Source organism: Catharus ustulatus, chromosome 2, assembly GCF_009819885.2.
Source record: "Catharus ustulatus isolate bCatUst1 chromosome 2, bCatUst1.pri.v2, whole genome shotgun sequence".
NCBI lineage: Eukaryota > Metazoa > Chordata > Aves > Passeriformes > Turdidae > Catharus > Catharus ustulatus.
This window is the reverse complement of record NC_046222.1, coordinates 45,807,501-45,823,695: the sequence shown is the minus strand read 5'-3', so window position 1 is coordinate 45,823,695 and position 16,195 is coordinate 45,807,501. Positions and strand designations below refer to the sequence as shown.

The 16,195-nt window shown below is 39.3% G+C and overlaps 1 protein-coding gene across 1 annotated transcript in view; it reads left to right on the top strand.

Moving 5' to 3' along the window:
• Nucleotides 1-16,195, top strand: part of GUCY1A2 (guanylate cyclase 1 soluble subunit alpha 2) — a 141,316-nt gene that overhangs the window by 17,547 nt on the left and 107,574 nt on the right. The window contains exon 4 of the mRNA XM_033085904.1: nt 9,361-10,079. Coding sequence (XP_032941795.1) covers nt 9,361-10,079 — 719 coding nt within the window. The remainder of the gene's footprint in view (nt 1-9,360; nt 10,080-16,195) is intronic.

The window sequence follows — 16,195 nt, the reverse complement described above, 5'->3', positions numbered from 1 at the left end:
ACTATCTCATTTCTTTCTTAGGTGACTTTAAACCTATACTGAGGTATGTTAGAGAGAAAAGTTGTAGCTGAAGAGATTTCTTATTTGACCTTGGGCAAATTTTCATTCTTTCTGTGCCTCAATTTCCCATCTGTATAATGGAGATAACAGGATTTTTTTAATCCTTTAAACCATATGTCAGTGCTATTCAGATTTCAACCTTATTGAAGTAAAGGCATTTTCATACCCTTTGTACATTCAGCATTTCGAGCAATGACAGCAAATCTTGTTTGGGACTGCTTTTGTCCTCATGATTTAAAATAATTTGATTTCAAGTAAGATTAGAGTGTACATTTTTACTTGCCAGAACAAAGCAGAAGGTCTTAATGTAGCTGCAGATTAAAACTTTTGCAATAGGAAATTACGGATGAAAACTTTTTTCTTGTTTTGTAATTGCTGTTGTAAGGAATTTATTCCGGAACATAAAGCCTTCATGACCTATCTCCTGCTTATTTTTTTTGGCAGATATTCAAAGAAGGTCTGTGCTACTGAACTTTACGAAGCAGTAGAGAAATGCCTGATTTTCCTTTTTGAACCTCACTCAGTGCTTCCAATATATCATGTGATATTTCTCACATCCCAAATGCATGAGTCAGATAAAAATTGTACAACCTCACCTCCAAACACTCTTTTTGGACACTGAAGACAATTAATGTGAATGTGAACTATTTTTCCCTCTTCAGTCCTTCACAGGTGAAAAAAAGAAAGGGATCTTCACTAAGGCAGTTACCTGTCTTTTAAATGGCATCAGTATTTCCTTTGGAGCCTCTTTGCATCTTGCTGAGGAACTCTGTAATCTGTCCTTATTTTGATAGTAAAACTAATGAAAAGTAACCTAAACTTGTCATATGAAAAGAGCTGCTGTGCAAAATCTGCAAAGCAGCAGTAGCTGTTCCTACCCAGTCTAACAACATGGAAGAAGTGTTGCCTTTGGAAGCCCATTTGTGTATTTTAGACTGCAATATCTGAATTGCATGTACTGCAGCACTGTTAGATGCACTGTATGAATAACACTTGGTCACACAGTCCGAAGTTACAAATGCACTTTTATCAGATCACGGTTTCAGCAGAAAGGCCCAGAGAAGTGATTTTATCCATCTGACTTTCCATTGCTTGAGATACAGAAAAAAATTCACCTCAATTTTTTTGATTCAAGCAAGTAATTTATAGAACAGAATTATTTTTCATCTCATAAAAATTTTGTCTCCTAAACTTTTACTACCATTACCTAATTTTCATTAAAAAAATGCGCAGCACATATCAATGGCTAAGTCAGCTCTGCATGTGGACTCCAGTGTACTGCAAGAATTTTTCCTAGTAGGCATTTGTAACTTATGGGATAATCATCATGCTCTTTCTTTTGATTTTGCTTCAGAGAGTGGTGTGAGGAATTTGCTTGTCTCTCTGTCTATCTGGGCATCTTCTGTTTGGAGGATGATATGGTGCAGTTCCCTAGGGATTCCCTAATACCCTGGTGATAAGTTGTATGGAATCCTGGCCCAGAGCCCTGTCCTGTTGCAGAGATAAATCATGTTTCTGGATTCAGCCTCCCCAAGACACCGAGGAGGAGGTGGAATCCATTGTTAGTGTAAGGTTGTAGAGAGTTCTTGCTCTGGGTGACATTTACTTGTCACTACAAAAGAGAACATGTGCTGCAGGCTGCTTTATATAGGGCAAATCCCTTCATGCCTAAATATATCTTGCGGGGCTGATCCTTCATTTAGTACAAAGGGCATAATTCTGTAAAAGTAATTTGTTCTCTGTACATTTGTCAAAGTTAAAGATCTGTGTTTCCTTTATGAAACTAAGAAATTCTTAGCTCTTACATGAGGCAATGGATGAAGCTGTGTCAGGGCAGGTTTAGGCTGGATGTTAGGAAAAGGTTATTCACCCAGAGGGGACTGAGAGCTTCACTGAGCTGAAGGCTGTTCAATTTTCATTGTTCCACTGCGGAGCACTTGGGAAGTGGTGACAGCACCAAACCTGACAGAATTCAAGAAGTGCTTGGAGAATGTTCTCAGGTACATGGTGTGATTCTTGGGGGTGTCCTGTGCAGGGCCAGGAGTCAGATTTTGATGATCCTTGTAGGTCCCTTCCAACTCAATATTTTATGCTTCTATGGTAATTTTTGTTAAAGAGGAATAAATTTGGGATCATTCTGGTAACTATTAAATAACTACTGAGAAATACTATATTTGAAGAGGAAATTATTGAAAAGAACATGCCAAGACGGATATTAGTCTACCGTGAGATTAGACTGGGGTAGTGTTTGGAAAAGATGATCAAAGGTTTGGTACACTGATTGTTTGGGAGGTGTCTGAGAACTGTGACTGCTTAGATATTGAAAATATATAGATTTCTATCAGTTCCCTTTGCACTAAGAACTGCGGATAGTCTTTAGATGCAACTAATTTAGGATACACGGCCTGATTTATAATTAAAGTTGTTGGTTTACCAATGGCGTAAAAGGAAATGTTACACGGCCCAGAGGATTGGCAATACTAATGGATTCTAATAATACTTTATCCTGGGGGGGTCTGAGCTATACACACAGGGCTCCTGTTATTTAGCAGATGTTACAGTGCACTGGCAACACAAAAGTAATCTAAACAAAAAGCACGTAATTCATGTGATTTCAAAACTGAGATGAGTACATCTCAATTGGAAAAGGCCAAATGTTTCTACCAAATGGCCTTAGACATCCCACTCTTCTCAAATCAGAGCTATTTATTGTTAGAAAGCAGATGAACTACCAGCAGATAATGAGCGGTTTGAAATGATGATGTACAATACCATCTTGTAGAAGTCTATTTTTAAGGAACATATTCTGGCCATGATTCACTGACTAACTGTAGGTGTTTGTCATTATCTGAGGTGCTGTGAGGTATCTTGTGGCCTCTGTCAAACCTTCAAAAATGTGTAGGTCTCCCTTAGTCCCTCATTTTGGCAGATGCAGTAACTATGTGTTGGTTCTTTTGTAGATGTCTTGGATGCCTCATGAACACTCCAGGAGCATTAGATTTCTATATTTAGTCAGATAAGTTGAGCCCTTTATATATATGAGGAATTATGAGAGATGATTTTGCATTTCATGGGAAGAGTTTTTGGATTTCACTGTAATTTTATTTCTTCCAGGAAGTGCAGTTCTGCTACCTAGGTTAATTCAAAGACATATATATTTATTTTAATGAAAAAGAAAGCAAATTAAAAAAAAAAAATCCTTACTACTGTTTTATCTCTAGAGTTAGCATGAAACAAACCTGATCAGCCTAATTTTTAGGAACTACCAATCTAATGATTGCAGTTTTCATTTAATAAGCCCTGCACAAACATAAGAAGTGAGCTTGCCAGGTTGAGGTGTGGGACATAAAGTCACGATAGTGTTTCTTCACAGAGCTTGGCTTTGCTTGCAGAATCAGTTGCTACTGAGAGCACTTATATGGGTGCAAAAACCCCTTCCACTGCCTGCTCTTAATATCACATGTGAGCTTCCTGTGCCAACAGTTTTGAGCAGAATCTTTTATATTTATGTTGAGAACTGGTGATCAGCTCTTCACCAAGAGGCAGCAATTACAATGACATTTCTATCACTGGTCAGAGGACAAGGAAAGAAACCACCTAATTAAAAGTGGATAAAAGAAATATTATGGGTGAACAATTCTTTTGAACAGTAGTTCTCATCTATAGTTTGTGAAATCTTGAAAGATATGCAGGCCCTGCATGCCACTATAAGAGAAGTGTTGTATAGATTTTTCAATTGTGTCACAACCTTATGTGAAGGCATAAAATGATGTTACTGATTTCTATAAAAACCACTAAAAAGGTAATAGAAAAATGCTATCTGGATTCCTAGGATGATATAAATTCACAGTCATAATGAAGTAAAATCAAAATCATTTATACAGTAATTAGATACAAACCAAATGATTCATCTAATGCACCTTCAGCATTAGTCTGTACACAAGAAAACCTCTTTTACTCAGAGACTAAACTTTGCTTTTCCTACCGTCTGAAATTATTCTTTGGAATTCTGAGCTACCACCTGTCTTTTTGTCCACAGACCTGTTTAAGGAAAAGATGTTACCGATGCCAAAAATTTGAGAATCCAAAAACATTTAAGAGATACTTGCTATAACTGAAGGTGGGAAATTCTGCTGCTGTTCACAGTATGAGGTCTGGAATTGCATATTTAATTGTTCCAGCCCCTTTAGCTTTGATATTGAGAGATTCTGAATGGTACCTGAGAAAAAAAAGGTATTTTTCAATGCCGAATGAGTCAGATGCTGGCCACTCTGCAGCCATTGTCTTCATTATTTAGTTTTAGGAAAAACTGGATGGCTTGCAACTGTTTCTGCATGCTGTGCTAGTTAGTGGATGACATTGATTTTTTTTATCATATCACATTACATTTTTTTATACCATCATTTTTTTTAATCTTCAGATTGTTTTTCAAGAGCTTATGATTTGCAATTTTCCTTATGGGAACAGATTCTCACCTAATTTCTCCACTTCGTAATGTACAAAATACTTTAAAATATTGTATTAATCCCTTGACATTTTGCAGTGTATTTTCAGTTTACATTAACTGCTGAAAAGAAAGTGAAGACCTTTTGCTAGCGTGTTATTACAGGATGAAGTAATCTATTTCTGCTCCAGTTCAGTGTAATACTTAATTTGTACTTTGAACCTGTGCTTAAAGACTTTGGTAATTTTGGATCTGGCTAGCAAATATAGGGTCTCTTCTCTTAATGTCTTTGAGACACATTTTCGAAGAGTCATGATTTTTCACTGATCCAAAAGTGCTTTTTAGTGGAGGTCTATAGCAATATTTTCTTTCTATAGTTGTTTTGCCTCAATTTCCAATGTACTTATTTAATTTCTCTCCCATATGTACTAGAATAAAAGGGACATTGTAAGGAAAAGCAACAAAAAGAAACTACTAAGAAAAAAAACGTTAAAGTTAAGATGTGATTTGTCCTCCTGACATAGATTAAGTAGAAGCTCAAAATAACGAGTTACTTCAGTTGGGGAGCAGCAGAGAGTGATGGAATGATTTTTGGTTTATTTTGTATTACTACCATTTAGTGGAGTGTCTTGGTGAAACCAAGGTAGACCTTTTCCTCTGTATTAATTGCAGTCAGTGCTCATTAGGAAGCCGTGTTGGGATCATACATGAGGCGATAAGGGAGTGCAGTGGCCTCTGCATTTGCAAGTGCCGGGCCCTCATACAGATATTAATTTTTTTTTTCCCTGGGAAGCTGAATGAAAATTTTGCTTAGAGGTCCACAGTAAAAAAGAAAGAATGGAAATGCTGGCTTTGCAGAATGGAATAGCAAATTGTCAGTTTTGACAAACAGAAGTTAATTCACATTTTCAATGCCATATTCAATTTGAATTGTTCCATTGCAAAGTCCAACAGAAAAACAATTGAACAATTTCAACAATTGAATGTGAGATGAGTTTGAAAAGATTGCACTTTTTATGTAGATGCATAATCTGAAGGTTATAAGAAGATTATTTTGATTTTGTTTGTCTTTTCTCAGCATGAAAATAAAATCCATGAACTACCATATATATTGAAATTTGAAACCATACAGAATATAATATTTAAAGATAACAACTAGCCCATGGAAGTCTCCAAATGTAATAAAGTATGCACTATAGAGTCAATGAGTTCTGGGGTTCTTTTTTTGAGCATGAAGGTTTTTCTACTTGTAATAAAACTGTCTCCCAGTCTGGTGTTGTCCTAGATTTATCTGGGGTAGAGGGAATTTCTCCTCAGTAGCTGGTACATTGTTGTGTTTTGGATTCAGTATGGGAATAATGTTGATAACTTACTGATGTTTTGGTTGTTGCTAAGTAGAGTTTATCCTAAGCCAAGGACTTTTTTTGTGTCTCATGCTCAGTCGATGAGGAGGGGCACAAGAAAGCTGGGAGGGAGCGCAGCTGAGACCCAAACTGGCCAGAGGGACATTCCACACCATTAGAATGTCATACCCAGTATATAAACTGGGGGAGTGGCCTGGATGAGGACAGGGACTGGCATTGGTGGTGATCAATTGCATTGGGCATCACTCATCTTATTTGTAGGCTTTTAAATTTTTTTTTTAATAATGATGACTCATTATTGCTATTTACTGTTATTTTCCTTTTGTTTCAATTATTAAACTGTTCTTATCTCAACCTACAAGTTTTACTTTTCATTCTCGTTGCCATTCCACCAGGGTGGGGAGCTGAGCAAGTGGCTGTGTGATGTTTACTTGCCAGCTGGGCTTAAACCACAGTAGCTATGTGTAGAAGTATGGGTAGGGAGAAAATCCACAGAAAACATGCAAAAGATTAGGATCATTTATATGGTAGCGAGTGAAAAGGTTATACTGAAGTATATACTGAATTAGTGCTAGGTGAGCATCTGTTCATCATCTGTTTCAATAAGAGAGGCAGGAATAATTCAGTAAAATTAAATATCAAATATTTTGTGCAACTTTACACAAAGACATCGCTGAAGCAAATAGCTTTCCAGAGAAATACAGAAAAAATTAGTCCATGTGTGTTTGTGTAATAGGAATTTATTAAATAAATATTTTTAATTCAAAAGTAAACTTGCTTCATGCAAAAATTAAAGTCTTGTTGGTAAGGTTAAGGAAGAAACTTCCTTGATAGGAACATTATGATTTTTGGTTTTGAAGGTTGCTTGTCTGTTTAATTTTTTTAGTATATCATAATGTCTGTTCTTATAGAGAAAATTCATGACTAACACAGACCAGCACTTTGGTTGAGTTTGGTCATTTTCTATTAGAGCTGATCTGATTTTCTGCTGGTACTGTGTGTAACTCAATTGAAAGCTCAGATGTTTTTAAAAGTAATGGCACATCCTTGAGCCAGGTCATGTACCTGAATTTCATGGTATAATTCATGTTGCTTGGGGTCAGTATGTTGCATCCAGCCTGAATGGCCATTTCTCCAGGGTGGACAGCAAGACCAATCTACGACAATCAGCAAAACCTCAGGCAGCAGAGTCCAAGAGGGATCAGTTGTGCAAATCTCATTTGCAGTCAGTGGCACCAGGGCAGGAGTTCCACTGTATTTGTGTAATACACTTGAAAGGCAGCTCACCTGTGCTCTCTTTTGGGCAGGTTTGTGGGATGTATTTGGCCATTTGTATGAATAAGCCTGGGGTTTCTGCTGCTGTTCTCTCCCCCTCTGCAATCTTACAGCCTTGGGTACTCCTGCTGCACTGCTCTCTTTTACACACAGACCTCTTAAGTTGCTCACACTTCACTATACAGAACAATGAGATTTAAAAGTATGAATAGCTGTTTGTATATACATATGAATATGATGGTTTCTTAGCTATTTGCTATTTATATCCAGTTATGACATTATTGGCATGGGTTAGACTTCAATTCTTTTTGGGTTATAGTGGGTGTTTTCTGGTAAGACATTGCAATACCATGTTATGAGACGTAATGGTAATGAGTCAGGATTTGGCACACAGTCTTCTGAGTCAGGATATTAGGGGGCATTGTGTACCAGAGGTACTTTCTTTTGGCTTAGCTGCAGAGCTGACCATCTGTGGTCATAAAAGATCCTGGGAATATTTTTGTAGAAACTTAGTTTAGTGACCAAATTTCTTTATGAGTAATGGCATTTGAATGAACTTTCCCAAATGATTGCTATTACTTCTTTTAAAAAATATGCTATGTCATGTTCTTATGTTGTCATATTTATATATGTAATTTAATGTATTTTAATTTGCTATTAATCATATATCATTGCAGGCTGTAAAGCTGGGGAACACGGAAATCCCTTCTGAATATTGATTGTGTTAACTATGCCTGTGTACATGGGCAGTTCAGACACTGCCTTGAAATTATTAAAGGTTATTGTCTGCAAACAACATGACTTCATCCCCTGTTAAACCTCGGGTGTAGAAGTCACTAACCACTCTGTTCTTCCCAAATTGAAAGCCTAGAAGTAGTCTAAACAATGAGAGATTCAGTGATCTACTGGGATATTACCTGTGTTATAAACCATGCTGAACACACATTAAAATAAAGGGCTTGTTGTGCTCTCAGGAAAGAAATAACTGGCCTTCATTTCTGTACAAATTCAAGATAAATTTCAAGGTGTTTGACTAGTTGCCTGGCATATAATTCTATATGATTTCAGTGTAGTGAAGAAACTATGTTGTTAACACCTATATTAATTTCTTTTGAACTCTGGATATTTGTAATTCCCATAGAGCTGATATATACTTCTTTTTATTCTGTTACATCTTAAAATTGTATAAACATCTGACTGATTTTATAACTACTATGATATGGGGATTATATCATAGTTGAGTTTAAACATAATGGAGTGTATCTTCCTTGAAATTAGACAGAGGAAAATGCTTAGTAACCATCTCAAAAATATTTTATAGGTTATCCTTAAAACTGCAAATAACAAACTGGAATAGGATTTAATACAAAATTTCCATTACTGGTATTTTTTCATCCCTTCAGCAAAGCCAGCCGTATCACCTCTGTAAATCAAAACCTTTTGAATTTATGTGATAGAAAGCTGAAGTGGCATTGTGAGCCATCACAGAGCTGTCCCATCTACTAGCTGTGTAGACTGCTCTTAAGAGGCAGGGTTTTTTTAAAAGATGGGTGAGTGTAGGTAGGAGCTTAAAAAGAAAAGACTTTGTTCTCCTTTGCAGGCAACATAAAAAAAAGTGATTATTTCTTTGTATCTTGTGGCAGTGCTCAGTGCCTATAATGATAAAAGTATTTTGGCTAAGAAAACCCTGCAAAACTCACAATCCCCCTTCACCAGCTATTGAAAGTGTAATCTGACTGCAGGGCTTTACATTGTGCATGGAAAACCAAAAAACTGACTTTGAATCCCAGTATCTTATTCTTTAAGCAGCTGGGGAGAGCTGGATGCTTTATAGATGGAGGGAACAGAGGAGCTGTAAGAGTGGAAGTCTCATTTGTAGCCAGGTCAGTAGTGGAAGGGATGCAGCCGTGCCTGGGTGCATTCACTCAGTGGCCTGGATGTGACATGCAAAGGTCTGGGAAATTGTAATGACTGCCAGTGGGGCATAGGAAACAGGCCCACTAATAACTAGCTGGGACAGCAAGGTGAAAGAATGAGGACTTTTAAAAAATGGCTTCTAGGGTTATTCCCAACCACCACAGAAACCTGTGGATAGGTATCTAGTGAAAAAACTTCCCTCACTGTTTTGGAAAAATACTGGTGAAATAGAGGAAAAAGGGAAAATGTGAAACAGTAACAATACTATGTTGTTGATATCAGTGTCTCATTGTCCTATAGGTCTGAAGTTTGAGGAAATGCAAGAAAAATTTGGGGAAGAATTCTTCAATATCTGCTTTGACGAGAATGAAAGAGTTCTTCGAGCTGTAGGTGGGACCCTTCAAGACTTCTTCAATGGCTTTGATGCTTTGCTGGAGCATATTAGAACTTCATTTGGAAGACAGGCCACCCTGGAATCTCCTTCTTTCCTATGCAAAGAACTCCCTGAAGGCAATCTCATGCTTCATTATTTTCACCCACATCAGATTGTGGGATTTGCAATGACAGGAATGATAAAAGCAGCAGCAAAGAAGATTTACTGCTTGGAAGTAGAAGTAGAACAGGTCACAAATGATAAATTGTGTTCAGAGGGCACAAACCCAGGTAACTGCAGTTGTTTGACTTTCCTTATCAAAGAACATGAAAATGCAAATACCACAAAAGCACTTCCACCAGGAACTTCCCAGTCACCCTTAGACCTGAGGATTAGTATCAGCACCTTCTGCAGAGCTTTCCCCTTTCACTTGATGTTTGATCCAAACATGCTGGTTCTCCAGCTTGGAGAAGGTCTTAGGAAGCAGCTCAGATGTGACACTCATAAAACCCTGAAATTCCAAGACTGCTTTGACATAGTCTCTCCTAAAATCAGTGCCACGTTTGAACGAGTTCTCCTGAGGTTATCTACACCTTTTGTCATTCGGACCAAACTTGAGGATTCTGACTCTGAAAGTAAAGATAAGGTAAGAATATTAATTTGGAACCAGATGTGCTTATATGTGTGTCGTGGGAGAGGATTTTTTGCTCAGAAGAAGAGCAGCTCAAGTCCTGTGTACTCTGGAAAGCTCACTCATGCCTTGCAAACACGGGTTAAGTGATATTCCCCAGCCAAGTGGATATTTTCCTAGATTATGTGTAAGATTTGCCTGTGAAGTTGTAGCAAATCATGACATTTCTGTTCAGAAAATTCTGCCCCATGGGGTTGAATAGTACAGCTTGAATAAAAGGGTGAGGAAGTTTACAAAATACCTGTATCTAAGCCTAAATTTAACTCCAGCTATATTATGACAAGAATAGTTTCTAAGCCATCTACTAGAGACTAGCTTTAAGTATTTATTCAGAAAGATTCTCACTGCACGTTTCTCATTGCCACCTTACTATATCATATTTCCTTCTTTTCTAATGCTGCTTTCCTCTAGGTTTCTTCTTACCTCTCACCCTGCAGTCAAGGAAACCAGAGCTGTAAGTGGTACCGAGTATCACTTAACACCAGTTTTATTGTGTTCCAGTCATTCAAATAGGCTCTTGTCCTCTACACTGCCTCTTTCCTCAGTGTTTCAGGAGACAACTACCTTAACCAGTGAGCCCTGTGTTAAATTCAGTGCACTCAGCTGAGTAAGCTGAGAACATGTCTTTAGTGTCGAGTTCTCGAGTGGTTGGATGGAATTTGTCTCAATGCCTATCCTTGAATTACAGGAAGGCTTTTTGGTGTGAAGTAGGGTTCTAGATTTTATGTACCAAACTACTTGTACTTAATGCTAGCGTTAAAACTGCTTAAAGGCTTGAAAGTCTCTGTGTAGGTGCCTTGGAAATACTGCTGCCCTAAGTGGAACTGAATGATCTTTAAGGTCCCTACTATCCAAACCATTCTATGGTTCTATGATGATTCAAAATATAGTTGTTTCTTACAGCAGCAATATTTCCAGCTTCTCTTTGGCACTATACTTTGGCACCAAAAAGCATGTCTGGTGCATTCTCCTCTGGAAACAACGTGTTCCCAAAAGAGAAACAAACTAGTGCTTTTCATTTTGTATTAGTTGATGTAATTCACCATTCTTAAAACCGAAAGGGAGTTTATTTATCAGAATCTGTCCTCAGTGTCACCCTAGCCTTTAATTACTAGAAGGAAATGAGATGTGAAAGGAGTGGAGGTTTGGCTCTGAGGTGCCTTATGACACACTTGTTTCATGATACTCGATACAGAATGCACAGAATCCCTCTCAGAAACCTTCCCCTCTGCCAGGACAGTCACAGCTCTTTTCCTGTCTTCTGCTCTTCATGAACCTGCTGTAAATCACATTGAAGAGAAAGAAAGTTTAGGTGGGAGAAGGAGGGTTTCAAAGCCTTTTCCCTATTAAGGTTAAACACAAAAAATATTCTCTTACCTGGATGGGTTTCATATGCTTGTGGCTTGCTCTTAGAAGTGGCAGAAGTGGGGCTGGCTGGAGGCAGGATTTTAGATTAGGCAGTACTAACACCAGAGAAGCAAGTGGAAGGGGATGGCAGCAAAGGAAACCCTTTTCCTGCCAGCAGTTAGGAGGAAAAATAGTACCTCGAAGAGTAAGGTGTGAATAAGAGGCAAAAGGGTGATGGTGAGGTGCAGGGGAGATGTTGTGCTGCAGGCATGGGAATTAATTTGAGAACATCAGTTTATCTGAAGAGGTATTTTCTTCTGTCCCATTTGATAGGACTTTCAAAAATCTTTTTCTTGTGAATAGCTAAAAAAAGCTCAGCATATGATGCATTTTGCTAGATAGTCCCTTTTTTAAAAAATTAAATAAAAAAAGAAGCTGCACAGATTCATAGGGTGTGGTTGACTTGCTTGCATAGATTTTGAGAGAAGGGACATAGCAATACAGTTTATGTCATACTCAAGTCCTGTTTGAATAAAGAAAGTAGACTGAGTCTTGGGAACTGCATGGTATATTATTTTCCCTTAGCTATGTCACTCATTTAGCTCATTTTGGAATTATTTTCAATTTGTCAACACTTGTTTGGAAGTTGAATATTAGGCAGGTAGCTCAGTGGCTCTAAGCTGCTTAAAAGTTGCCAGTAACTGACTTAGGCATTTCCCTATTTTTCTGCCACACACCTCTATTCAGTTCATAGTGGAATTGCATCCCACTTACAGCTATTTATCTTTAAAAAAAATAAAAACCTGACTCTTCGGTAACTGACACTTTTCAGGCTTGGTTACCTTAAATGGCAGCTGTAGGCATGTGACTCAGACAACTCTGCTGCAGTGTTGAAACTGTTCAGATGTCTTATTGCATTAAAAAAAATAAAAAAATTGAAGGCTTTGCAATGAACAGAGGACATTCCGGCCTCTCTTCAAAAAATGTTTATTTTAATTTCAGTGCATAAATCATATATTTTTTTCAGAGTGGAAGTGACAAAGACAGAATAAGAAAACAGTTTTCATTTAGTTCTGACACCAGCTCAGTGTTCAGATGAAAGTAAGTCACAAATCATGTTTGTTCCTAACTAAACACCTAGAAGCAAAATAAAATTAAAAAAAAAAAAACAAACCAAAAAAAACCCCACCTGTCCTGGCTTTCAGGGTATTTAATGCTTGTCCAGTTTATTTAAAAGCTCATCTGTGTGTTCCAATTTACTGGTATTTCAATCATTGGAATAAATAGCACTATCCCAAATTTCTGATACAAAGCCTGTGAGGTCTGGGTGATAGGTAGCACTTCCTGCAGAGCTGTGCAGAAGCTTTGCAGAAGCACAACCTCATGCTTTAATATCTCAGCAAAGTTCTGTTAATTTGGTATGTCACCAGTTGTTCCTTGAAACTCAGAGCATTTACAGGATCCCATTGTTCTAGGGACCAGACAAAAACAAAACAAACAAGCAAACAACAAAAAAAAAACCTACCAAAAACTTCCCACCTGAAGAACATACCTAGCTTTAAGCATGATTTCCAATACCACGTCTCCTGCTTTCCTGTGCAGCTAAATGCTTATTATTGGGATTTTTCTTATGGCATGGTACTACCCAGAAGGGCCCTGTTGCTCTGCTTCTTATACAAACATTCTGTTGTTTTTCACATCACACTCTAATTTATATATATTTCTTAATTGTGTGTATGTTTAACCAGAGGCCTTCACTAGCATCCAGTCAGATTTTCCAAATTTTGGATATTGTCCCAACATAACAAAGTCACAGTGTAATAAGGTCACAATGTTTGCTGTTTACCCATGGAAACTCATTCTATACCTTTCTATGAGAGCAATTATTTATTGCAACAATAAAAAATAAATTTATTGTGACAACTAAGCATTTGGGATTGATTTCTTATGGCTTCACTTATGGTTAATAGAACTGTACTTCACAGAAGTTCAATGAATGTTAGTGAGTCACATATGGGATAAGAAATTTCACGACCATAAGGCACACCAGACTATAAGGCGCACCTCCGTGAGTCGGAAAATTTTGCAACTTTGTACATTATATAAGGCGCACCGGACTATAAGGCGCACTTTTTTTTTGCAGTGAGGAGCTGTGCCACGTGCAACAAAGTAACGAATTACTGGCAGGTGCTCAATTTGCAAACATTTTTCAAAGATCATTGTAGCCTTTAAATGCAGCCCCAGGCACCCTCCCCGTGCCACGGGCCCTGGCACTCCCAACCGCCCCCAGCGCCGGCTGGCGCGGCTCCCGGCTCCCACCGCGCGACCGCGCTGTGACCTGGCGTCCCCCTGCCCAGTGGCTGTGGCAGGTCCCAGGTTGCCCCTGGCCGGGGCCGCCCGCCTCCCTCCCCACACGGCTCCAGGCCGCTGGGGTCTCCTGCGGCCGCTGGCTCCCTCCCTCCCTACGCGGCTCCTGCCGGCTGTGGCTGCCTGCTCCCGCCCCCCCTTGCGACTCGGCACTCCCGCGACACCGCCCCCCCATTGCGGCTCGCATTTCCGGGTTGGCAAATTTCGCAATGTCATCCATTATATAAGGTGCACCGGACTATATGGCGCACTTCCGGATTTGGGCCAAAATTTTAGTCAAAAGGGTGCGCCTTATAGTCGTGAAATTACTGTAAATTAGGAGTGCTAAGTCTGAACTCCTGTGATGGAGTGTTCTGAAACCCATGTCAAACCCACTCACTGAGGTGAAGGTACTGGCGTGTGGGGGAGCTGATAAGCTAGCAGTGAGTTGTGCATGCAGGGCAGGTTGGTGTCCCCCCAGCCTTTCCTTTCCACCCTTTCCACCCTTTCCAGACCAGACAGGGGCTGGAAGCTCCCACCAGGTCCATCCTGCACGCAGTCACTTCAGACTGTACTAATGAGCAAGGCCATCTGTGGCAGACTATAAATACTCATCTCCTTGACAGTACAGTGAGGTGGCTGGAGCTGCTTCAGTTTTCTGCTGAATGGGAGCACAAGGAATGACTCTCACTCCTCTGGCACATTCTCCTGATGTGCCCTGGTGAGCTGTCAGTGCTGGGTGGATTGAGAGGAGATGGGGCTGCTCTCGCAGGGACTCCTCTGTCCCTGCCATGGACCCACCCCACCTGATGCACAAATTGACAGCGTGAGCCCTGCCAACACTTCTGCTGCCCACCAGTTTGTGGGCCCACATTTCTGAAAATGGGTTTCAGGTTCCCTGCCGTATGCTGTGCAGCTGTATTTTCCTTGTTTTGCTGCTCTTCAGCTCAGACAAATAGCCCTTTTCCACATTTGAAATAAATCAGTTTTAACAAGGATACCTACTGGCCTTTGACTTCAGCTTCTGAGCGCTTTAGAAATTGTACAAGAATAAAGCTGGCACCCAAAACTGCATTACTGGAGGTGTCCAGACTTTTTTTTTTCCTGATGGAATGTATTTGCTTTGAGTATTTTATTAAAATCATAACTTCCCAGTTAAGAGTTCAGCAAAACGTGTTCTGGCGAAAAAATTTACTTTGATTTATATATATGAGTTAAATTTTTTTCATTAATTTTAGACATAAAATACTTTTATTAAGGAAAAAAGTTTACCTTGCAAATTATAATAAAACATTTAAAATACGAAACACTGGGTTTGACAAAAATGGCCCTCTGAAGTTTTATATTGGAAGAAATTCCAAATGCCACATATTATTCAAATTTATGAATGGCCTGAAGCTGTGTCAGGAGAGGTTTAGGTTGGGTATTGGGGAAAGGTTCTTCACCCAGAGGGTGTTTGGGCACTGGAACAGGCTCCCCAGGGCAGGGGTCACAGCACCAACCTGGCAGAGTTTAAGAAGCACATTTGGACAATGTTCTCAGGCACATGGTGTGACTCTTGGGGGGTCCTGTGCAGGGCCAGGAGTTGGACTGATGATCCTTGTGGGTCCCTTCCAACTCAGCATATTCAGTGATTCAATGATGACAAGTCCATCCAGACCAACATGCTCACTCTCACAGTTACCAGGAGACAATCCCTAATGAAACAGGTAAGACAAGGTTTAAGCCCCCAGCATTCTTCTCTGTGAAACACTCTCCTCTCTTTTAGCTCTCACGGCATGAAGGCATGTCCTCTTGCAGTGCTATCCAGCAGGACCTAGCCTCCATAATTTTCTCTTGCACCTTTTGAACCAGGGGAAGTTCGTACTGTCAGCTACTGTGGCATCCTGTGGACATAAGGTCTACTGTTTATTAGAAATTGTGAATTTGGTACCTCTGGCAACTTTCAGCCAGGTGTGGACATTGAGTATGGAGTAAAACAGCTGGCAAAGAAGCCTGTTTGCCCCTTGCTTCAGCAAAACACTTACCCAGTGTGTTTTCCCAAGTGTGCTTGTTGATCATTGGAAACTGTAAAAAAGTAATGTATTTGAAATGCTGGAAGTATGCTGTCTGCCTTTTTATACTGAGAGTCAATTCTTTATCTCCTTCTGTATTTTTAGTCTGGACCAACTGAATGAAACAAGCAGTCCTGATACTAGCAGATTAATTTAAAACCCACTGTACACAATCTTGTGTTTTGCTTTTGCTCTGTAACTGTTTTTCCTCCTCTTCTAATAAAATTAAAATGAAATGGCCTGAAAGTCATTCCGGCATAAGGGACATCTGTCACTTATGTTCTAGGAATTCTAATTTTTTCCTAGAGCTGATTTATTCACAGT